The sequence below is a fragment of the Onthophagus taurus genome, unplaced genomic scaffold (genome assembly GCF_036711975.1).
Source record: "Onthophagus taurus isolate NC unplaced genomic scaffold, IU_Otau_3.0 ScKx7SY_15, whole genome shotgun sequence".
NCBI lineage: Eukaryota > Metazoa > Arthropoda > Insecta > Coleoptera > Scarabaeidae > Onthophagus > Onthophagus taurus.
In genome coordinates this window covers 212,480-238,827 of record NW_027248940.1, presented here as the reverse complement: position 1 = coordinate 238,827, position 26,348 = coordinate 212,480, and the positions used below count along the sequence as shown (strand labels likewise).

The 26,348-nt window shown below is 31.8% G+C and overlaps 1 protein-coding gene across 2 annotated transcripts in view; it reads right to left on the bottom strand.

Moving 5' to 3' along the window:
- LOC111421757 (chymotrypsin-like elastase family member 2A) overlaps positions 1 to 23,948 on the bottom strand; it is a 49,988-nt gene extending 26,040 nt beyond the window's left edge. Inside the window, exons 1-6 of one of the 2 annotated variants that reach the window (XM_071200849.1) lie at positions 23,645 to 23,948; positions 6,920 to 7,260; positions 6,777 to 6,867; positions 6,568 to 6,714; positions 6,265 to 6,478; positions 3,673 to 3,882 (exon numbers count right to left, since the gene is read on the bottom strand). In XM_071200849.1, the coding sequence (XP_071056950.1) occupies positions 3,673 to 3,882; positions 6,265 to 6,478; positions 6,568 to 6,714; positions 6,777 to 6,867; positions 6,920 to 7,260; positions 23,645 to 23,872 (1,231 nt within the window). In that variant the 5' untranslated portion in view covers positions 23,873 to 23,948. The remainder of the gene's footprint in view (positions 1 to 3,672; positions 3,883 to 6,264; positions 6,479 to 6,567; positions 6,715 to 6,776; positions 6,868 to 6,919; positions 7,261 to 23,644) is intronic. The other variant, XM_071200850.1, reaches the window with a different exon arrangement.
- Between the last annotated feature and the right edge of the window lie 2,400 nt (positions 23,949 to 26,348).

Sequence of the window (26,348 nt, the reverse complement as noted above, 5' to 3'; positions counted from 1 at the left end):
CAGAAAGAACGCTCCTTCAAATATCTTAATCCGGGTTTTTGTTGGTCAATATCAATTAGCATCATGGTTAAATCACCTTTAATATACATCTCTATATACAGAAACGTTTAATTACTCTACCTCTAAACAACTTTCTTACATATTTGATATGAGGAAAACTATAGAAGTATATCATGAAGTTATAGACTTACACAAGGACGTTTTTGGTCAAAAAATTACCAAATTCACACGTTTTAGCTACTTTTAAACATTGTTGGGATCAATAACTTTTTTATATCACCAGGAAAAAACTCTATAACCAAGCAGCGATAGCCGCGTGTTATACACCATTAGAAAGAGCAGCAAATTGTAGATAAGATAGATCTATACTTCTATAGTTTTCCCAATATCAAATAAGAAACTTGTTTAAAGGAATAGTAATTAAACGTTTTTGCGTGTAGGGATGTATATTAAGGGCGATTTAAGCATGACGCCGATAAACCCATTTACCAACGAAAACCCGGGTTAAGATATAATAAATTTAAAGAGCGCTCTTTCCGAGTGTGATAATAGTTTTTTAAATATCAGTTTGATAACAATTGCACAAAGGCTTGAAGTTTGGTAATTTTAAGCTATTTAATCTAAGTACAGAGCCACCGCTTTGTAGTTTAAGTACAGATTGATCTTAGTATTAACTTATTGACAGACAAAGACCGGTTTTAGATAGAGAAAGAATCTCTAATTATTATCTCGAATTATCTCTAATAATAAGAAAGATATCAGCTAAGAAAGTAGATAAAAAATTACGGATACAAGTTTGTTGCTATCGGACAAATGTGGAGGAGGCTGAAAACTAGAAACATAAAACTAAAGAAAATTCCAATATTTTTCAGCACCACATAAAGACTGAACATAATATAAATTATGGAGGAGTTGAGCTTTTTCATTCGTGTAACAAATTATAAAGATAATAAGAACTATCTACTTATGAATGAACAAGTTCAACTTTCTCATAAACCCATCTTACGTCATACACCCTACGTTATGAACTTTTGATGTTAAAACTTTGTAACTACGAAAGGGATTTTCATCAATAATAAGTGTTATTAAGTTCCAAAATAACGTTAAACTAACTAATAATTATCCTAATTATAATATTTATGTGGTTTGAAGTCTTTTAATAACAAATTTTTATTTAACTCTCATGCTCTCTATTTAAATGCGATAACAGATTATAAACATTTCAAATAGATTTTTAGAATCTATTTGTATCTTATATTCTATTCAATTTCTTTTTTCGAATCTATCTTTGCTCCTATCTGGCGACGCTCTTGTACACAGTTAATAGACACACAGTCTATGTAACGACAGGCACTTAGTCATTATGACCTATACGAGGTTAGCTTCAAATTTTCCTAGTCCCCAATTAGATAGGATTTTACATGTATAGTATTTTGATTATAACAAGAAAACTAGTCAACCAATTTTGATAATCAAAATCTCATTCGAAAGCTTAATCTTTGGCCAATACGAAAGTGGAAATGCCCGACTCGAAATCTCTCGCGGGGTCATTTCAATGGCTGTACGCACATAATTAGTAAATTTTGAAATCGGGCATTTCCACCTTCGCATTCATTGCAGATCATACTTTCGACCGAGATTTTGATGACTAAAATTGGTCAATTAGTTACGGAGATAATTGATGTGTTTAATTAATTCGTTTGTTGTGTTTTAATCAAAATCCTTAAATATTTCGAATCGGACATTTCGACAACAGCATTCTGCCAGACACAAACTTTCGATTGAGATATAAAACATTAAAATCCGTCAAACTGTTCTTTAATTATAGTCGATTTAGTTTAAATTAATTTTTTTATATTGGGGACTATACTTTTGAGCGTTCGTACGTGCATAAACAACGAGCCGAAGACGGTGTCATTCCGAGGGCTGTATAAAGCTAGCGGGAGAGAATTGAAATCGAACATTTTGTGATTTCGATAGAAGACACTATGACGAATTGAGTGACGTATAGATCTTGATCATCGGGTACATTGTTTACGAGTTATCACCACTTAAAGAAGGTCAATTTTGTGTTATTTTCGTGTATCTTCGCATTATTTTGGCGTTTTATCGAAATTCGAAAGAGTTTTCAAATCGGGCATTTCCACTTTCGTTGTTTATCGAAATCGGTTCACTGGTTCTCATGTTATAATCAAAATACTATACATGTAAAATGCTATTTAATTGGGGGCTAACTTCACATAGGTGTCATTATGAATAATTATGTTGTAATCTCAACAAGTTTAGTGAAAATAACTTTTTATTTTGTGCGAAATTAAACAATTTGAGGTTAGGATTTAATACGAAAATACATGGTTAACATTGCTTGTGTTGTCAGTTGTAATTGTCATTTGGTTAAATGCACAGTTTGTTGCCATCGTCACACGGGTTATTTTTTTATTATTATTTTGTAACGTCTTGTTTAATATTAATTTTTAATTAATTAACTATTTTAACTTAAGTAAGGTACTATTAAATAAGCTATTATACTTATTTATCATTTATATTTACAATATAAAGATATTTCAGTCGTTTGACATATCAGTTGATACACAATCTATTAACATAAAGTCTATTAGCACACATTTGGTAGAAACAATTCTATCTAACGACAGGTAATTGTCGTTATGCTTTGGTAGCCTAAGAAATAAGGTTTTCATCCGAAAATATGTTGTAATCTCAACAAGTTTAGTGAAAATAACTTTTTATTTTGTGCATGGGTATAAATTAAACAATTTGAGGTTAGGATTTAATACGAAAATGCAATTTTAACATTGCTTTGAACTTCCAAAAAGAAACGTCAAATCGCAACTTTAAAGTGATTTTTCGGTAAGTACTACACTTTTCCGCACTTTTTTTTATCATTTACGCCTCTTTTGACTCAATTCCTATCGATTAAAAAAAAAAATCATCGATTTTTAAGAGACTCCTAATCTTGATATATGCCATTTTTTTTAACTAAAACCGCTTTGAAGTTTTTGGCATTAGCAGTTTCTCGAAAAACTAAGCTACTTTTTTTTTTAACTCATAGTTTCCGAGATAGCCTATTCGTATATCGAATTTGAACCAGCCTGTACATGGAAACGTCAATTTAGGAAAATTCTAGCGCCTCGCCCGCAATCGACCTCGACGAAGTGAGTATAAACAATTTTTTATGCAAGTATTGTACGTTTGACTCACTTTTCAAGACATTAAATGAAAATGCCTCATGACGTTGAGAAAACGTTGAAAATCCGTTTCTTTCTTTGCAAAGGTTATAAATTGAATTAGTTGTGCTGATAATTTCGTAATGATTGAGTAAAATCCCGATTTTTTGAACGCCCCCTTTTAGTTTGATATATTCTTTTTGACCACTTCAACCTTCTTCGCTTCTTTTGTACTTAATCATGTTACGAATTCATTATCTGCTCACTCCATATTCTCGCTTTTTCTCCCTCTTTAACCTTCTCATGAAATCAACGCACTTCTAATATAATTATTATTGTGTTTCATGACGTCTCGGAAACGTCAAAATCTACAATGACACATAGAATGGATGACGTCTCGCAAAAACGTCATTGCATGCGAAGAGGTTATGAGTTGTAAACGTCATTTTGACAATCTTATTGATTTAAATAAACGTTGATATCTCACCTAAATTCCCCACCACGCTATTGATGTTGAGATCGCCTTCCCATAAGCAAACCGGACGGACATAATCGGTAAATTCGGCCGCGCTCGCCATTTTCAAAACGGCCACATCGTTTTGATACATTTTCCCGTTGTATTTGGGGTGTCTTATAATTTTCGCCACTTCGTGGTTTTGAACGCCGGGGCTTCCCCATCGATTCAAATAATATTTACCTAATAAAATTAAAAAAATTATATATAACACATCTATACAGGGTGTTCCGGTGACTCGGGGAATAAAATTAACCTCATATACTAGAGCAAAAATGATGACGATTCGTGAAAAAAAATTATTATAAAAGTCTTCAAATGGTCAAGATATAGGCCATCAAAGTTCAGAAGTTTTAACACATTTTTCTAAATATTTTCAATACTATTTATGGTAGAGCGTTGAAATTTGGTACAGGGTAAACAAATATCAAGCAAAATCATTGAACCAATTTTGACTTTGATCGGGCGGCGGCAACCATGCTATACAGGCTGTCCCTAAAATTTGTTTGCTCAGAACTTTTTTGTTCGCTCGTAACCCTATATTTATTTTTGTACTTTTTAATAGAAAATTTATTTTAGAAACTATTATCACTCTTTGAAAATTTTGATAACATTTACCGTTTTCGAGTTATACGTGAAAATATTAAGCTTCGATTTCAATGGTAACACTAAAAAACAAAAATCTTAGAAAATGTCAAGGTTGGCTATGGCAATTAAAAAAACAAATTGAGCTGTTAACTTGCTTATGTCGTTTAAACACAAATGATAGTTTTTTTTTAATTAAGTTTTTATTAATTTTAAGTGTTCAAAATGGAGAGTTACACATTTAGTGAATAAACTGACATGATTTTGACATTAGGGGAATGTCAAGCAGCCACTAACCGTTATCGGGAGAAATTTCCGAATCGCAGAGCGCCCAATCGAAAAACATTTTTAAGGACTGAAACCCGTTTAAGGGAAAATGTGACGTTTAAGCCGAAATTTGGTAAGTAACAGTAACGTAAGATCAGTCCGAACACCCGAACTAGAAGTAGATATTCTAGACTACGTAGAAGAAAATACTACAGCTAGTACTTTGGATATGGCGAGGCACTTTTTAACTTCAAAAACAACTGTCTGGAGTGTTCTTCACTAGCAACAACTTTATCCATTTCATTGTTACAAAGTTCAGGAAGTTCGACTGGCTGATTACCCACTGCGACTGCAATATTGCCAAATAATGCAGCACAAAATCCAAATTGATGATCAGTTTTAAGAAAAAGTGCTTTTTACAGATGAATCCACTTTTTCTAAAGATGGAATCTTCAATTTGAGAAATTTACATAGTTGGGCGGACGAAAATCCAAGATTTAAGAAAACTTGGAAATCACATGGAGATTTTCTCTTAACGTTTGGGCTGGCATTATGGGCGATGTAATTATTGGACCCGTTTTCTTGCCATCAAGGCTGATTTTTTAGATGACGGTCCTTTAAACACAAGGCAAGCAAAATGGTATATGCATAATGGTGCTCCTGTGCATAGCACACAAGCTGTCCAAGAATTTCTGAGGGAACGTTTTCCGGGACGGTAGATTGGACTAGGAGTAGGTGCACCGATAAGTGGGCACCCGATCGCCGGATCTTACACCTGTAGATTTTTATTTATGGGGACGCGTTAAATCGCTAATTTACTGCGTTTAAATCAGTTGATCGAAAACGAGTTGATCAACTGAGGTTGCGAATTGTTGATTCATTTGATCAACTTCAAACTGAAATCGATGTTCTCCGCAGAGTGCGCTTTAATTTAAGACGGCGATATCAGGGGTGCATCTGCTTTAGTATTTTTTTGTTCTTTTTTATTTATTACTATTTGTTTATAATTTTATTGTTATTGTTAATATTTTTGTTAGAATTTTTGTTATGTTCTTGTTTGTTGTAACCGGAAATTAAATTGATTGTTTTGGAAATTACATTCTTTTATTCAACTAAAATAAATTAACACTGGATTTACTAAGTCTGCACTTAGAAATGTATGCAAATAATGGTTATTAGCTCAGTTCGTTTTTGAATTGTCATCGCCAACTCAGATCTTACGGAATATGTTTCCTTTTTTTGTTTGTTACGATTGAAATCAAAGCTTAACATTTTCGCGTATAACTCGAAAACAGTAAATGTTATCAACATTTTCAAAGAGTGATAATAGTTTCTAAAATAAATTTTCTATTAAAAAGTACAAAAATAAATGTAGGGTTACGAGCGAACAAAAAAGTTCTGAGCAAACAAATTTTAGGGACAGTCTGTATAGCATGGTTGCCGCCGCCCGATCAAAGTCAAAATTGGTTCAATGATTTTGCTTGATATTTGTTTACCCTGTACCAAATTTCAACGCTCTGCCATAAATGGTATTGAAAATATTTAGAAAAATGTGTTAAAACTTCTGAACTTTGATGGCCTATATCGTGACCATTTAAAGACTTTTATAATAATTTTTTTTCACGAATCGTCATCATTTTTGCTCTAGTATATGAGGTTAATTTTATTCCCGAGTCACCGGAACACCCTGTATAATATAAAGTTAAAAATCACCTAAATAAATTAGCATATTATCTGGACGAAGAGCTTGTGCTGATCGTATGCTCGTCACGCAATGAGCTGCGGTAATCACATGATACCTAGACACTAAGGATCCCCCACAAACATATTGAAGACCAACCCCTCTCGAATGATACAAAGCGGCGTGCCACGGAAATTGCCCAATACTCGTTTTTTGGCCATACACTATCAAAGGTTGGGCCGCCACCTGAAACCCAAAATAAACGAAAAAAAAATATATAAAAAAATTAAATGCAAATTTAAACGTTAAAAAATTATTTTCAATTAGATTTTTACCTGTGATTGGGCGGGTCTTTGATTTTGTATCGCCAAACTATTAACGATGTAGTTAATGTAGTCGTACAGGTTCATTTGGGCCGAGGATCCGTCCCCAGCTATTGATGAGTCTCCATCAAAATAATATACTTGCCTTTTAAACCGATTCTAATACACACACACATTCACAAAGGAAAATTTGGATGTACGAATAGAAATTTTTTACTTACGGCGATCGTTCCGCATTCGACGTTACCGTCTAAAAAATCGGGTTTGTAATTGAAATCGCCCGGAAAGAAATCATCGCTTTGGTCTAATCCTCTACAAAAAAAAAATTTATGAAATGTTATTAAAATGTTTATGATATAATTACCCTTGAATCACTTGTGGTCTTTCTATAAACCCAACAGGAGGATTTGATGGGGATGATGGTCGATTTATTGGTTGTGGTGGTCGATTAGGCGATGCAGTGCTTGATAATGAACTGCTCGTTATTAATTGACCGGAAGTTGTTGGTGGCGTCGTCGTGACACCTCCTTCCGGACAAACCGTTTTTGCGTTTAATCGAAACGACACCAATCGAGGAATTGGCCCGTTTGGATTATATTTGATGTAAAATTTTAAAGGGTATGGTGTGTTTACTGGTAATTTATGATTACGATTTTTGATTAAGTATTCTTTGTTATCGTCCGTCACCACTTCTCCAAACCAATTCTGTATATATAAAAAATATAAATGTAATATTGATCATAAATGTGATATTAATTGTTATATTATATCAACTACAACTTTAAAATAAAAGTCAGAATGTGTACGCTTTAAATCGAGGCAGCGAAGCTCACGAAGTACTAAAAATAAAAGTCGTTAACCTGAAGCCGAGGCAGCTTTGCTGCTAAGGCAGTGGATTTTATTTGATTATAAAAGAGCCTTTTCTTAATATGAATGTATTGGCTTTAAGCCGAGGCGGTAGTTTATGGACTACAAGAAATTAGTAGTTAAAAGAAAGTTAAAATAGTTGTCAAAAAATATATGTTATTGTTGCCGTTTGCAGAAAAAAGTAAAAAACGATTAGAAAAACCTTTGTTTATGAGTTTTTTTGATTAAATAATTAAGCAAGATCAGCAGGTTGTGGGTCCAGGACCATATTGAATTGCCTGTGAGTGACTTATTTATGAATATCGAAGAATAAAATAAGTACGAAGGCTTTCACTGCCAAAAATGTTGGTTTATTTTTTTTTCCCGAAAACCATTAACACCAAGAAAATGAAATTTGGGAAATATGTTTAGCTTGTAATAGGGCATGTTTCGAGCCTATTTGTACTTTCAATCTTCCCTTCTAAGTTACTAAACATAACCACCCCCGTTCAATTTTTGTCTAGATCTTTTTTATGACGATGATAAATACATTGGAAATATTTTATTTAGATAGACGAAAATATTCTAAAACTTTTTTGCCTCTCTGATGTTCTTCGAAAAGTTAATAGTTTCTGAGAAAAAAATTAATTAAGCAAATACTAACTGTTAAGCTGTAGCGTTGTTAATCGAAAGTTGGAATGAATTTTAAAGAAAAAATCTTAGCAGGCTTAGCAATCTTTGTCAGAAATATTTTTGACGTTTAAATGTCAGTGGTTTTCTTACTATTATTATTGTTTTATTTAAAATTTTGAAACGTCGAGTGAACGAGCGTAAATGCGGTAGAACTTTATTCATAAATTAATTTGAAAAACAATAATAATAGTAAGAAAACCACTGACATTTAAACGTCAAAAATATTTCTGACAAAGATTGCAAAGCCTACTAAGATTTTTTCATTAAAAATTCATTCCAACTTTTGATCGACAACCCCGTTTTTGAATGGGCAGTGTTTGCTTTATTATTTTTCTCTCAAAAATTAGTCGTTTTTGGAAAAATTATAAAGAGACAAAAAAGTTTTAGGATACTTTCATCTACCTATGTAATTTTTTTTTAATGTATTTACCCTCTGCATAAAAAAAATTTAGCAAAAATGTAAAGGGCGTGGTTACGTTTAGTAGTTTAGAAGGATAGGTTAAAAATACAAATAGGGTGAAAAAGTGCCCTACTACCAGTTAAACATATTCCCCAAATTTCGTTGTCCTAGCGTTTATGGTTTTTGAGAAAAAAAAATTAAGCCAAAATTTTCCGCCATTTTTGGAGGGGTGTAGCTCCTTAGGGGAGCCCAAGTCGCCCATGGTTTATATATCAAAGTACCCTTAAAATTGCCTAAAGAATCACCCCCTGAAGTTTGGGCATGTCATTCAGATACACCCTGTACAGGTGTCCCGTTAAGCGTACGGAGCGGCTGTATCTCTAGAACGGTAAGGCCAAGAGGTTTGGGGAAAAAATCATTATAAGCAAAGTGACCAAGAGAAATAGCTGGAAATTATTTTGAAGTTCGTAATTCGACCGCTAGGGGGCGTAACTACCATTGAGAAACATAAAGTTGCCGCTATCTCAGAAACTTAGACGATGAGCTATAACTTTGACAACATCATTTAATAGCTTGGATAATACCGCATCGCTTTTGTTTTGCGATGTTTCTCATATCTGTCATAATAAGGGAGGGGGAGGCCAATGCGTTTTCATATGTTTACATTTTAATATCTCCTAGACCATTCAACCGATTTGAATGTTTTCGGTGTTGTTTGAAAGAGCATTTTATGCTCTTTTTAAAGATATTTTCAGTAAGACCGTCTGCTTTAAAACAAATGAGCTAGAGGACGTTATCTGCAGCGATTACATATTTTTGTGATTTTTGAAGAAAAGTTAAATGGAACGATAGTCACCTTAAAATTTGCTAAATTTTAGTGAAAACCGCATCTCGATATCGCCACCCGTTCTCGAGTTATAGAAGAAAATGTTAAAAACTCGAGTGCCATCAATCGGATTCCGTTACCTCATCGAGAAAAGCAAATCACATTACCATGGTAACTGTAAACATGTCATTTACTAACGCAGAAGCGTATGATAGAGCGTATGATAATTTATTTTCAATGTTTCGAATACGATGCAACTGCATGGCAAAAATGTGCAATGCAATTACGACAAAGAAAGACATTTTTCTCTAGAAGTGTTTTTAAGGTTGACTTAGCGATTACGGAAAGCTGGCAACGTGTAGCCCATTCAGACATCTCTATGAATTCGTAAATCATATTGGTGCGCAATGTGATCCCACATAATCTGGGAACTCCGAAAACAATTGTCCACAAGAGTTCTCAAGAGAATAATATCTCCACCACGTTGTTTTACATCAGGCCTTAACAGATACCGATTATGATAACAGACTGAACTATTACCATTGACTTTTAAATATGATTTGGGCAAATCCAAACCTTTTATCACAAATGCTATGGATGCATGAAGCATCTGTCCACAAGCTGATGTAAACTTGCATAATATGCATTCCTGGTTCGAGAAAAACCCACATTGCTTTCACCCCTTTATCTATTGGGTAGACTAAACGACCTGACTTTTCAAGAAAAACCAATAACCAGGGAAAATATGACAAAACACTAAATACCAGTAGAAACGTATCTAGGGCCGAGACTTAAGCAGCGCTTTTTTTTTCGTCGAAACTAGATTAAATAAATGCATCGAGGTTTATGAAAGGCATTTAGCACATTAGTGAGTTATTTTTGCCAAAAATTTAAGTTATTCTAAGTGTTTTGGTTTATTTTGTTTTATTATCATTGTTGATGTCTCATTGATCCGTTGGCTTTTCAACACGCCTCAAAAGTAGTTTTGAAGCAGTTCTAAGCTTGGATAAAGTGTTCTAGAAGGTTCTAGATAATAAAATTAGTGTTCTCTCTTATTTGTTTCTTAAGGTAACTTGATCCGATTAAGATATACGAATTTTTAACATTTTCTTTTATAATTCGAGAATGGATGGAGATATCGAGATTCGGTTTTCACTAATATTTAGCAAATTTTATGGTGATTAACGATCTGTGAAGTAAATAGTACTGTTCCATTTAACTTTTTTTCAAAAATCACAAAAATATGTAACCGCTGCAGATAACGCCCTCTAGCTTATTTGTTTTAAACCAAGCGGTCTTTCTGAAAATCTTTTAAAAAAGCATGAAATGCTCTTTCAAACAAGACCAAAAATATTTAAATCGGTTGAATGGTCCAGGAGATATTAAAATGTAAACATTTGAAAACGCATTGGCCTCCCTTTCCCTTATTATGACAGATATAAAAAATATTGCAAAACAAAAGCGATGCGGTATTATCCAAGCTACTAAATGATGTTGTCAAAGTTATAGCTCATCGTCTAACTTTCTGAGATAGCGGGAATTTTATGTTTCTCTATGGCAGTTACGCCCCCTAGCGGTCGAATTACGAACTTCAAAATAATTTCCAGCTATTTCTCTTGCCCACTTTGCTTATAAGGATTTTTTTCCCAAACCTCTAGGCCTTACCGTTATTGAGATACAGCCGCTCCGTACGCTTAACGGGACACCCTGTATATAGTTACCGATTTTTGATCTCGTCACTTCGAACCAGTTTCTGAAGAAGGTTGCAACATGGCATCCGAAACGTCAAACCTTTTATTAAAAGACGCACGGCAAAACCCGAAAGTTTCTAGTGTTAGTTCTAGTTTTAGTTCTAATCTTAGTTTAAATCGAAGAATAAACTCCAGAAGAAACAAGTAAGGTTAAAATAAAAATAGCGGTACTAAATTTCTTTAGCAACATTCCAAAGCTAAACGACAGAGCCAACTACGACGAATGGACTTTCGCTATAAAAAACTTTTTGAAAACTTCCTAAATCTTGAATTTTGTGATAGAATAAAGAAAGCACAAGCTAAATTAGTTTTATCCATTGACGGATCCCTTTATGTACAGGGTGGTTCAAATTCGATGTCCGAATAGGCTAACTCGGAAACTATAAGAGTTAGAAAAAAAATAGCTTACATGTCATGATCTCGTTTTTCGAGAAACTGCTAATGCCGAAAACCTCACACCGCTATCGTCTTTTGTTTTTCTCCTAGAGACCAAAATTGAAAATATCGTAAAACCAACAAGTGCAATTATCTTGGTTATTATTATAGGTGGAGTATTATAACTAAGACATTATATGGACACTTTTTTACAGAGAATTTCATGACGTAGTCAAAAAAATTTTTCCGATTTCAGATTTTGAGATATTATGACAATTTTCGTTTTTTTAAATGGACACAATCACTGATTATTCGCTTATTAAATTCGTTATTTTTTTCTGATTACAAAAATATAGGGTTTGACAGGTCTATTTCTTATTCTTTTAGAATAAAGCTAAAAATAAACTTTTTTTTAGTGTCGTCAAAGAAATTAAATTTACAGTTTCCTGTAAATTATAACTAAAAATTAAAAAACATATTTCTGATATTTGAAACAAATATATTTATTGAACTATTTAATTTGTATTTGTTTTACACAAAAGTTGGAATAGATTGCATTATTTCACATTTTTTATTAATATTTAATATTATTATTAAATGACTTAATAAATTATTGATAGATGGCGCTCATATATTTCTTTTTAATTCAAATAAACATAACAACATTTGTTTGTATTCAAAAATTTTCGGAAGTGTCAAATTAAAAATCCTGTTTTTTAAGATGTATTACGAAAAGTTTAACATGTTAGAATGTTATATATTAGAAAATAAAGTAAATTTTATATAAATTTTTAATAGAATAATTTTTAGTTATAGTATGGTGTGCAATCTTACTACTCTAAAAATGTAGACCGAGATTTAGTACCCTCACAATCCATTGGATGATGTTGTAGACTGAATTTGCAGCAATCTGGATTATCTACACAAACAAAGCGCTTGTAACCATAGAAAAATTTATGTGTAACGTCAAACTCAGAGGTGGAAGTAAACGTCACATTTTTGTTTTGTCGTTTAGTGTGATAATTGGTGATAACCCCGTTGTATAAGCAAATTTTCTTCCTTACGTTCTTTTGGCTTAGTGTTTTATATCCTTTAGTTAAGTATTAAAATAAGTTAGGGCCACTTTTACCACCTCTTGATAAGTGTATCCGATAGATAAATTGGCGCTTTCGGCCAATGAGAGCGAAATATAGGTTAAAAATTATGAATATTATCTTGGAAAAACTTCAAATTAATATTTTTTCCTATTTATTTGGAAAATGCGCTTGACCTCTTCAAAATAAAGTAATGGTATAAACCGGTATAGAAATACCTATATTTAAATTTCGCGCTTTAACCTAATTAGTTCCCTCACAATCCCCTTGGGAGCGCTTGTACCAAAAAATAGTGGAGAGATGACCTTCTATATACATATAATATATATATTATAAATTTTTCTATGTTATAGTACCGTAATTTACAGGAAACTGTAAATTTAATTTCTTTGACGACACTAAAAAAAACTTTATTTTTAGCTTTATTCTAAAACAATAAAAAATAGACCTATACAGGGTGTCTCACGTAACTGGTCCGTTAGAACTTTTTAAGGTTCCACTATTCGTAGTGGTTTGAAATTTTGGTAGCATGGGTTGTTCATTCTAAACTTTCGATCTAAAATATTTTCAAGATGGCCACCCCTTCCGGTCTACCGGAAGTAGATCACAACTTCGTTATTTTAAATGGAATGCTATAGTTTTTATTACACCTTTCAATTATACGTAAAAAAATATGTTGACTTTAATAAAAGTTGTTGGTACTTAGCGTTTTTTGTTTTCGAGTTATTTTGATTTTAAGTGTTTTTTGACAAATTTCACCATGGTCTTTAAAAGCCCATATTTCAGCTAACGATCATTCAAAAAAGCTCTGCATTGGCACGACTACTCTACAGATGCTGCCAAATAGATTGTCATTTGTTGTATCAGAGAATCTTATACAGGCTGGTCAAAAATTGAATTATCGTTTCTCAATATTCAATTGCGAGCAAGTCGAAAATTTTAAATGGAACACCCCATATTTCTTTACCCTATCAGAAAGGGAATTTAATTCTCTACAAATTATCTATAAACATTCCTATACCTATTTATTGTAGTTTCCCTGATATTGGAAAATTAATCAAAATCAGACATAGAATCCCAAAGCCCGTTTGTGTTTTTGTTAGCAGGCCAAGACATTTTGACAGTTCATCGTTTAATTTATTTAAAGTATTATTGGTATTATTTCTACAATTAACTATGGTTGAATAACCTTTAGCTTGCTCGCTTTTATTTACCAAAAATAACCAGCAGAAAAACGAATAAATGAAACAATGAAAAACAACAATTTAATAACAGAAATTAGAATGAATAACATATAAAAAAACAAAAACTTAAAATTATAAAAAAATTAAAACTGTTCAATATGCTGACCATTCACCATTAAACATTTTTCAACTCTTCTTTCGACTTCATCAATAGTTTGTAGTGCACGCACCACTCTATCACGCAACTCTTCTCGTGTGTTGACCGGTGAATTGTACACTTGATTTTTTAAGTGACCCCACAAATAAAAATCCAATGGTGTTAAATTTGAAGATCGTGGAGGCCATTGCCATGGTCCATTTCTTCCAATCCACCGGTCATCAAACAAATTGTTTAATTGTTGGTAATTTGCCCTGAAGAGTGTGCTGGAGCGCCATCCAGTTGATACCAACAATTTATAAATGTGTTAAGAGGCAAACTTTCGCAAAAATCAGTAACTGTACCTCTTAAAATTTCTAAGTATCGTTGACTATTTAAATTTTCATCGTAAATTTCAAAACGAAATTGGTTTCCCATTAACAAAACAAAAACGTTAAAACTACATTTTTGTTGAAAATTTGCCTCTCTGACAGCATGAGGATTTTCAGCAGCCCAAATATGTATCAAATATTGTGTCTATTAACAATACCCTCCCTCGAAAATTTTGATTCATCCGTCCAAATAAGTCGCGATAAAAATAAAGGATTTTCTTGAATTTTAACTAACATAAATTCGTAAAATTGCTGTCGTTTTATGTAATCTTGCGGTAAAAGGCCCTGTAAGATATTGTATGCATTTTGTATCGGCGTAATATTCGATGCAATGATGGGCGAGATATTCCTAGAGAGTACACTTTATTTATTAAGGAAGTTTTCTTAGCAGATATTACTTACCTAAATCGACCAAGGCACCTCTTACTGAAGAATTTGGGTAAGCAATAAAATATGATAAGACATTTATTTCATTATCTTCATCACTGGTGATAGGGAATTTATGGTTTCTTGTTGTTTCGATGTTTGTAGAACTAAGAAAACCCTTTTCAATTTTTCGTTTGGTTTAGATATCTCTCATTAAATGTTCGACACGTCCTATCCAAACATTTATTACATTCGCCATGAATATAAAACAAATTTAAAATATCGGCGTTGGAATAATTTGCCATGATATACAATGACTTTCACTCGTGATCAAAAGTAAGTAACAACAACAATAACACAAATATGGACCAAAAACTGTCAAAATTCCATTGCCTTCTAATAAAAAAATCAAACGTTTTCCCGCATTCCGTATTAGGTATAGGAATGTTTATAGATAATTTGTAAAGAATTAAATTCCCTTTCTGATAGAGTAAAAAAATATGGGGCATTTCATTTAAAATTTTCGACTTTCTAGCCATTGAATATGGAGAAACGGTAATTCAATTTTTGACCACCCTGTATAAGATACTCTGATACAAGAAATGACAATCTATTTGACAACATCTGAAGAGTATTCGTGCCAATTTAGAGGTTTTTTTAATGAACGTTAACTGAGATATGGGCTTTTAAAGAGCATGGTGAAATTTGCCAAAAAAAGCTTAAAATCAAAATAACTCGAAAACAAAAAATGCTAGGTACCAACAACTTTTATCAAAGTCAACATATTTTTTTATGTATAATTGAAAGGTGTAATAAAAACTATAGCATTCCATTTAAAATAACGAAGTTGTGGTCTACTTCCGGTAGACCGGAAGGGGTGGCCATCTTGAAAATATTTTAGATTGAAAGTTTAGAATGAACAACCCATGCTACCAAAATTTCAAACCTCTACGAATAGTGGAACCTAAAAAAGTTCTAACGAACCAGTTACGTGAGACACCCTGTATAACCCCATATTTTTGTATTCAGAAAAAAATAACGAATTTAATAAGCGAATAATCAGTGGTTGTTTCCATTTAAAAAAACAAAAATTGTCATATCTAGAAATTTAAAACCGAAAAATTTTTTTTGACTACGTCACTGCGTCATCAAATTCTCTGTAAAAAAGTGTCCATATAATGTCTTACAATTAGTCATAATACTCCACCTATAATAATAACCAAGATAATTGTACTTGCCGGTTTTACGATATTTTCAATTTTGGCCTCTAGGGGAAAAACTTTGGGACACCCTGTACAGGGTGGTTCAAATTCGATGTCCGAATTGGCTATCTCCGAAACTATAAGAGTTAGAAAAAAAAAATAGCTTACATGTCATGATCTCATTTTTCGAGAAATTGCTAATGCCAAAAACCTCAAAGCGCTATCGTCTTTTGTTTTCGCCCTATCGGCAAAAACTGAAAATTTTGCGAAAACGACAATCGCGAATATCTCACTCATCAAAGATGGAATATTATAAATAAAACATTATATGGGCAACTTTTTACGAAGAATTCAGTGGCGTAGATAGATTTTTTTTCCCATCTTTTATTTTCGAGATTTTAGAAGTAACTTTATTTTGTTAAATGGAAACCATAGTTGGCTATGACCTAAAATAATATGTTATTTTCTTCTGATAACAAATATACCGGGTGTCCCTCAAAAGTAGCTCACCCCCATATTTTTCTTTATTATTGGTGTTATAAGAAAACTATTTGGAATGCATAGTTAGGTCGCTAAAACGGATTATTACGACATGAAATAATTCTTTTTGTACTTCCGGTTATACCGGATGTGAGTACTAATTTCGCTATTTTTTTAAATCTATAATTTTTTTTTCTTCAGTTGTGTTGATAGTATAATTTCACATAACTTTTACTTGAAAAAATTTTCACGATCGCTTATAATTTTTTTAAAAAAAATTATTTTCGTTATTTTATAACGTTTTAGTACCTTCGGAAAATGTATTACAACTTTTGACGCATAGTAGCTAGGTTAATAGTATAAACTACGTTATATCCCTCTTGATTTGCTATTTCTCGAGCAGTGATCACTGCTATGCTTTAGTCAGTGGTTCTTTTTTAATAATGGTGTAAATTAACAGTTGTATTAAATTAGTTTTAAAAGAAAAACGCGATCAAACAATTAAGTTTAATTCAATTATTTTTGATTTTTTATTTTTTCCTTTATTTTTTGTTCGCTTACATTAAATGTTCTGTAGCTGATAGTAACTTACAATGTCCATTGTACATTATAATTTGGATTATTTACTTTATTTTGGTCAACCTTTAGATTCTTTTTATGGGGCAAAATCAAAAATGAGCTGTATAATACACCAGTAAGGTCTCGTGAGGTATTAGAAAATAAATCGAGTTAGAAATTGTATTACCTAAATATCTCCGCAGGAATAACGTCGAGTCGTTAGATCGACAATACGCAAGATACAATTATGTCAAAATCGAGGCGGGAGCATTTTGAAAATTTTGAAAATTAGTTTTTTTGAACTTACAATTGAATTAAATTTAATTGTTGGATAGCGTTTTTCTTTTAAAACTAATTTAATACAACTGTTAATTTACACCATTATTAAAAAAGAACCACTAACTAAAGCATAGCAGTGATCACTGCTCGAGTAATAGCAAATCTAGAGAGACATAACGTAGTTTGTACTATAACCTAGCTACTATGCGTCAAAAGTTGTAATACATTTTCCGAAGGTACTAAAACGTTAAAAAATAACGAAAATAATTTTTTTTTTCAAAAATTATAAGCGATCGTGAAAATTTTTTCAAGTAAAAGTTATGTGAAATTATACTGTCTACCCAACGGCAGAAAAAAAATTATATATTTAAAAAAATAGCGAAATTAGTACTCACATCCGGTGTAACCGGAAGTACAAAAACAATGATTTCATGTCGTAATAATCCGTTTTAGCGACCTAACTATGCATTCCAAATGGTTTTCTTATATCACCAATAATAAAGAAAAATATGGGGGTGAGCCACTTTTGAGGGACACCCGGTATATAGTTTGTGGGGTATATTTCTTATAGTTATTGAATAATTAACAAAAATTCATTTTATTCTATCTAAAAGTAATGTATGTATTTAAAAGTTAATGTTGCTATGGTGATAACCATACATACTATGATGGAATATAATGTATCAATTTTTTTTGTTCTTTCTAAAAGTATTGTATGTATTTAAAACTTAATGTTGTTATGGTGATAACCATACCATGATGAAAAACATTGGGTACGTTCAGCAGGTGTCAACAGTTGAATTAAATCAGTCAGCTAGTTGTATGAGCTTTAATACAGCTGAACGAAATCGGCTGAACAAGCAATTGAGAATTAGCAGTTCAGCATAACCTAAAACTATGGCCAACAATAATATTTTTGAAAATTTTGTGTTATTACCAGAGATAATGGATGATGATGTTGATTTTAAGGCTCATTTCATTTTATACAGTTCTGTCAGTTTTCAAAATTAAAGGGGAAAAACAAAAAATATTAATCCTAACCTAGAATATCACAACTGCTGACAAACTACTTACGCTGAGATATTTACTAAACTGCTGCGTAACAGCGCTGACCTAGCATATCGTTCAGCCGCGCCTGCTAATATAGCAACTCAACAGTTGACACCGGCTGAACGTGCCCGTTGTTTCCAATTATTGCCAAAGGTTGTACCTAGTAGTATTTAAAAATTCACTAACAACTCTGGCATTATGTGCTGGTGCTCCGTCATATTGAAAATATATCATTTGAGACTTATTTAATGGCAAATTGTCGAGCAAAGGCACTATGTGCTGCCTTGACATATTGGGGTATTACCTGAGTTTAAGTTTTTATGGTAGATACTATATGCCAACATTCTATTATCTAAAAGGGCACACCATACATTGAACCACAACCTTCTTTGAACAGTCAGAGACTTCATTGGTCCAGATGACATTTTGAACAAACAGCAGATTATTTAATTTTTCTAAATATCTACAAAATTCTAATCTTAGATTGACATCTCCGGCACGTAAATAATGAATTAGCCCCGCTTTGTATGGTTTATACACATTTTTCTTTCATATTCGGGAGCAGCGGCTTTTGGGTCAGATGTCTTGTTCAATTTCTCTGCAAGATGTTGATGGATTTATCGCAAGTGAAGCCAACACATTGACTTCATCCTCTTGCAGGCCATTTTGGTGTGTTTTAGCACGTGGTTTCCATCATGTTACATTTTCATAATTTTCGAAATTCATTGTAATGTTTTATTCAGTTTTGTTATACTTTGACACCTAACATGCTGGTGCATCGTACCAGCTCATAATGATAGAGTTGTTATTGAATTTTTAAATAAAAACTTTTTCAATTATTTGATACATTATGTTCCATCATAGTATGGTTATCACCATAGCAACATTAACTTTTAAATACATACATTAGTTTTAGATAGAACAAAATGAATTTTTATTAATTATGCAATAACTATATGAAATATACCCTACAAACTATATATATTTGTTATCAGAACAAAATAACAAATTATTTTAGGTCATAGCCAACTATGGTTTCTATTTAAAAAAATAAAGTTACGTCTAAAATCTCGAAAATAAAAGATGGGAAAAAAATTCTTCCTACGCCACTGAATTCTTGGTAAAAAGTTGCCCATATAATGTTTTATTTATAATACTCCATCGTTGATAATAAGTGAGATATTCGCAATTGTCGTTTTCGCAAAATTTTCACTTTTTGCCGATAGGGCGAAAACAAAAGACAATAGCTGTTCGGAGTTTTCGGCATTAGCATTTTTTCGAAAAACAAGATCATGACATGTGAGCTACTTTTTTTGTATCTCTTTTAGTTTCGGAGGTAGCCTATGCGGACATCGAAATTGGGACACCTGTACATATATGTTGTCGTTTGCAGAAAAAAGTAAAAATCGTTTAGAAAAAACTTTGTTTATGAGTTTCTTTGGTTAAATAAGCAAGCAAGATCAATAATACGTTGGTTTTATGGCGAGGCAGTAGCTCGTGATCCAGCATCAAGGATTATTCTAGAAGACCAATTTCATGTCTCTATGTGCTTCTGTTTTCTTTTTATCAACAGTTACCGTGCTACCGGGCTTTTGTAACACCTCATACACAGATATGCGACCATGTCAGTACGAAAGCACAAATCCTGTGTAAGTAAACAGCGGAGTACAACTAGAGAATATGCTTATAAAAAACTGGATCGGGAAGAAAGAGGCCTACATATCGACGGACAGACGTTATCTTGTGAATGTGGTAGTTCGCAGAAAATCGAAACCTCAAACATTTTTCCGATGACTCACGGCTTAACCTGAATGTTTCTAGTTCTAAGTATGTCTTACAAGGGAAGTGTCACAACTGTGTCTCACCGATTTCGATGCAATTTGGTACAGTCATAGAATGGGCCAAAATAAGGTTCGTACATTTTTTTATACGTGCGGTAAAAGCCCCTGGGGCGAGTTATAGGGGTTGAAAGTTTGGAGAAAAAGTACGTTTTCACTTATATTTTAAAAATGAAAAGTGCTATCAAAATTTGGTAAATTGTAACTGATATTCATTTTAAAAGAGCTTTCTTTTGATGTATCACACATATACCAGAGGGTTAAGAAGGGCGAACTACCCCTATTTTTTTGGAATTATTTAAAAACCACCCTATCGATTTTGGCGGCATTAAGTATACTTCCAGCACGTTCAAAAATATTAGTTAAGGGTTTTTTCCCATTCGCTCTAGATCATCCCCAGCGAAGTTACGGGGGTTAACATGTAACCACTTTTCGTAAGAATGATGTGATAAAATTGTCAGGTATTTTGAAAATACTTTAACAAAACCGTAAATTAGTCGCACAATAAAATGTTTAATGTAAAATAAGGCATAATACACCATTTAGGGGTGGTTGGGGTTAACCACCCCCTTAAAAATTAATTCTATCCCGGGCATTACTTGTTGATTACGGCGAAATTTGGTACTGTGTTTGTTTTATATAGTTTATTAGTTTATTTTTATTCTACATAATGTTGCCAAAAATACACCTACCAAAAAAATTTTGGCACAATATTTGTTTTTTTAGTGCCGCTTGCTAAAGGTCATTTCTCAAAATAGTTTTTTCTAGTATAAAAGAACGTGTGCCCAGTGGGTAGATTTTAGTTTCAGAGCAACTGACAGAAGCAATGGTTACAATAAACCCAATAAACGTTTTAAATTTGCTAATGACAGTTTTTACTGTTATGAATATTCCCCAGACTCCTGTAAATGAAGCAGAAGTTAGTTTAAAAGAAAATATACAGCGTATTTTAATGGAAAGTATGGAAGACTACAATATGCAAATTGAAGACGAAACTGTATTAATTTTCGATTCATCCAATGGCATCAATGACGGTCAGCAAATTATTGAAGACCAGGATACAACTGACAGGTTTGTAGAAGATACTGATGCTCATTGTCCATTGAAGGATGACATCGACTACGAGTACAAATTAGAGGCGGTAAATTACTGGACAAGTGGGAAGAAAGGTTATTTGAAACTAGAAACCGTAAAAAACAAATACCGAAAAGTAACGTCAAAGACCCAATTGCACAGATGGTCTAAATATATTGAAGAAAGAGGGACATACAAAGAAAAATTAGCAGAAATTACCGAATTTGTAATTAATCAAGCGAGAGCCGCCGTAGATAATAAATTGCCACTACATGATATTGATATACGCAGATGGGCTATACAAGCTAGAAATGAAAAGAATTTATCTCCTCAACTGTTCAAAGCATCTCATAGCTGGGTGCAACGTTTTAAGAAAGCAAATCGGTTAGTAAGCCGAAAAATAACAAAATTTCTATCCCAAAAACAAATTGGAAATGTTGATCGAGTAAAAACTTTAGCAAAAGATTTCGTTAAAGAGGCAAAGCTACAAATCCAAATATATGGACCTGAAAACACCTACAATTCGGATCAGAGCGGTTTTAACTTGGAATTCCATTCGGGAAGAACATTAAGCGATTTAGGAGTTAAAACCGTAGAAAGTGTGGTCCAGTCGGTGTCATCTACAACGCACAGTTACACAATTCAACCCGTAATATCTGCTGATGGGAAACTTCTTTCTCCACTTTTTATTGTTTTAAAAGAACCCTCTGGCAGCTTTGGACCGAGGGTAGCAAATACAATGTTTAAAGCAGACAATATATACGTTTTGGCATCAAAATCTGGAAAGTTAACTTCAGAACACATGAAAAATTGGCTCCAAAATGTATATTTTCCAAATACTGGTTCTAAATCATTATTATTATTAGATTCTTGGAGTGGCCATTGTCCTGAAGTTATTAGTGAAATAACTCCATCAGGTACTAATTTTAAACATTTATCTATACCTGCAGGGACAACAGGTCAAATACAGCCCCTAGATGTATTTGGTTTCAGAATATGGAAAAATTTTATTAGAAGATTCTCTGATCAGATTATTCTTTACCAGTATGATGTCAATTTACATCAGAGGGATAACATATTAAAATTGCAATCGTTGACGCATAACCAGTTGGCTTCCCCTCGGTTTATAAATGTTTTTAAATACGCATGGTTTGCAAGTGGCTATATAGAGGAGAGACCAGACCATTTTGAAAATCCCGTGGAAGTTTGCTTTTCGAGTGAGAAGCCAACGTGTGATATCTGTGGGGATATAGCGGTCATAACATGTGCATGGTGTAAAAAATCCTTATGTTTAAAACATTTTTTCCACGACTTTCATTTTTGCCAACACTACGTAGAATAAAAATAAATTTAATATTGAAAATTAATATAATACATAAAAAACGTCAATTAGTAATGTAGAATAAACTTCTTTGGTATATTGAACTATTTTTTTTGTCAGTTGCTTTTTAACTCATAAATAAATAAAATATCTTATTTATCTAGTAGTTTTATATTTATTATTTAAAGAAAATGAGGGTAGTTTACCTCGTGGAACATCGATAGATAGATTTTTAAAAAACAATACCACAGTTACGATGGCAGTTTTCATCTTCGAGGTATAAACAAAAAACTACCCCTAATTTGTAACCCTTATAACCATTTTCAAAAATTTTTACTTCAAATATAAAACAAACACAGTACCAAATTTCGCCGTAATCGACAAATAACGCCCGGGATAGAATTAATTTTTAAGGGGGTGGATAACCCCAACAACCCCTATATGGTGTATTATGCCTTATTTTACACTAAACATTTTATTGTGCGACTAATTTACGGTTTTGTTTAAAGTATTTTCAAAATACCTGACAATTTTATCACATCATTCTTACGAAAAGTGCTTACATGTTAACCCCCGTAACTTCGCTGGGGTTGATCTAGGGCGAATGGGAAAAAACCCTTAACTAATATTTTTGAACGCACTAGAAGTATACTTAATGCCGCCAAAATCGATAGGGTGGTTTTTAAATAATTCCAAAAAAATAGGGGTAGTTCGCCCTTTTTAACCCTCTGCTATATGTGTGACACATCAAAAGAAAGCTCTTTTAAAATGAATATCAGTTACAATTTACCAAATTTTGATAGCACTTTTCGTTTTCAAAATATAAGTGAAAACGTACTTTTTCTCCAAACTTTCAACCCCTATAACTCGCCCCAGGGGCTTTTACCGCACGTATAAAAAAATGTGCGAACCTTATTTTGGCCCATTCTATGACTGTACCAAATTGCATCGAAATCGGTGAGACACAGTTGTGACACTTCCCTTGTTAGTGTTAATTCTACTTTTAGTTCAAGATTCATTTTGACATTTCCAATATGGGTTATTTCATAAACTTAAGTTGGTATTAATGATTATCTTCATATTTTAATGTATCATCAAATGACATTTTAATGTCATTTTCTCTGACAGATTTGATTTGACGCAATTAACTATCTCAAGTCGTAGGATTTTTGATGAAAAATATGAATATTGATTGATGTGTAATATTTGAATTTAAAAACTTACACCTAATTGTTCGGATGGATTATCCAAAATAATTCTTAACCAAATTCCGGATAATTCCGAATCGCTTAAAAGCGTGATAATTCCATGCCAACGATCGGACTCGGTGCGTGGCTCATAAATGAAAAGTCTGGGACATGGAGATTCCAAAACTTGCCCGAAAACACCACGAAACAAACACAAAACACCCAATAACACTTTAAATATATTAAAATTAATTTTATTCGTCATGATTCTTTATATCACAATATCTTCCTCTTGAGTTTTAAGTCTTGACTGAATCGATGGTAAATTTAACGAAGAAGATTCCGGTCTTTTTCGTCCTTCCTTATTTACTTTTATTTTAAATGTATCTTAATACACCGTTTTAGAAACCAGTTTTGCGAATGACAGGTCGTGGTAAATATCGTCTTGTCCTTGTTGAAAAAATGATATTCAAGAAAAGAAACGTGTGCTGACGCATTCTTTGTTTTTTTTGGTAGTTTGGTTTACGATTTATTCATGCAAATCATTATTTTTTTTAATGTGTTCTTAAGGATTTTGTAAAGTCCCCAAAAGAAACCTTAAAAACATTTTATATATTTTTCCTATTTATTGATTAATTTGTCGTTTCAATGATTATTAAGCAAAAATGTATTTTAAATTGCAATGCTTATTAAGCATTTCATTCATAACGTTTAAATTGAAGTTGTGAAACGTTATTTTTAATATTTTTTTTTTATAACAAATTTTAAAAATATATCTTGTTAATGACGTCTAAGTTGTTCAACGTTTTATTAATAATTTTTCACTTATTATAAATTATAACCGTAAAGGTTTCGTCATTAATGATAGATTTTGTGGTTAATTTGATAATGAATGTGTTTGTGTAGACCTTGAAGTCTTTTCTTGGAATGCTTAAGTTAACAATAAGTTTAAGTTTATTTAGTATTTATTATAATTTATATTTCAATTATTGTGAATTTGTATCTTTTTATATCTCATCATAAACTTCAACATTTAGCTTCAATTTAAGATACAAATCGTTTCTTAACTTTTAAAAATGCAGTTGGTATGATATAAAAAAAATTATTTTCCGTCTATGTACATATAAATTTGACACTTCCTCACTTAAACATCTTTTTCGGGAAATTATTATAATCCTATATCAATGTTCTTATATCTTATCATAAAGTACAACCTTTTAGGTTCAATTTAAGATATAAATCGCGTTTTAATTCTTAAAAATGCAGTTGGTACGATATTTTTAAAACATTATTTTCCTATTGATGTATAAATTTGACATTTCTTCACTTGCAAGCTTTTATCGGGAAATTTTTATAATCTTACCCTAATCGTTTTATATCTCACCATAAACTACAATCTTTTAGGTTCCATTTAAGATATAAATCACGCTTTAATTCTTAAAAATGCAGTTGGTACGATATTTTAAAAAATTATTTTTCTATTTATGTATAAATTTGACAATTCTTCACTTGCAAGCTTTTATCGGGAAATTTTTATAATCTTACCCTAATCTTTTTATATCTCACCATAAACTACAATCTTTTAGGTTCCATTTAAGATATAAATCGCGTTTTAATTCTTAAAAATGCAGTTGGTATGATATTTTTAAAAAATTATTTTCCTATTTATGTATGTATAAATTTGACATTTCTTCACTTGCAAGCTTTTATCGGAAAATTTTTATAATCTTACCCTAATCTTTTTATATCTCATCATAAACTATAATCTTCTAGGTTCAATTTAAGATATAAATCGCGTTTTAATTCTTAAAAATGCAGTTCGTACGATATTTTTAAAAAATTAATTTTCTATTTTTGTATAAATTTGACATTTCTTCACTTAAAAGCTTTTATCGGGAAATTTTTATAATCTTACCCCAATCTTTTAATATCTCATCATAAACTATAATCTTTTAGGTTCCATTTAAGATATAAATCGCGTTTTAATTCTTAGAAATGCTGTTAGTACGATATTTTTAAAAAATTATTTTCCTATTTATATACATATACATTTGCCATTTTTTCACTTAAAAGCTTTTATCAGGAAATTTTTATAATCTTACCCCAACCTTTTTATATCTCATCATAAACTATAATCTTCTAGGTTCAATTTAAGACATAAATCGCTTTTTAATTCTTAAAAATGCAGTTGGTACGATATTTTAAAAAATTATTTTTCTATTTATGTATAAATTTGACATTTTTTCACTTAAAAACTTTTATCAGGAAATTTTTATAATCTTACCCCAACCTTTTTATATCTCATCATAAACTATAATCTTCTAGGTTCAATTTAAGATATAAATCGCTTTTTAATTCTCAAAAATGCAGTTGGTACGATATTTTCAAAAAATTAATTTTCTGTTTATGCATAAATTTGACATTTTTTCACTTAAAAACTTTTATCAGGAAATTTTTATAATCTTACCCTAATCTTTTTATATCTCATCATAAACTATAATCTTTTATGTTTAATTTAAGACATAAATCGCTTTTTAATTCTTAAAAATGCAGTTGGTACGATATTTTCAAAAAATTAATTTTGTATTGATGTATAAATTTGACATTTTTTCACTTAAACACTTTTTTCGGGAAATTTTTGTAATCTTACCCCTATCTTTTTATATCTCATTATAAACTATAATCTTTTAGGTTCAATTTAAGATATAAATCGCGTTTTAATTCTTAAAAATGCAGTTGGT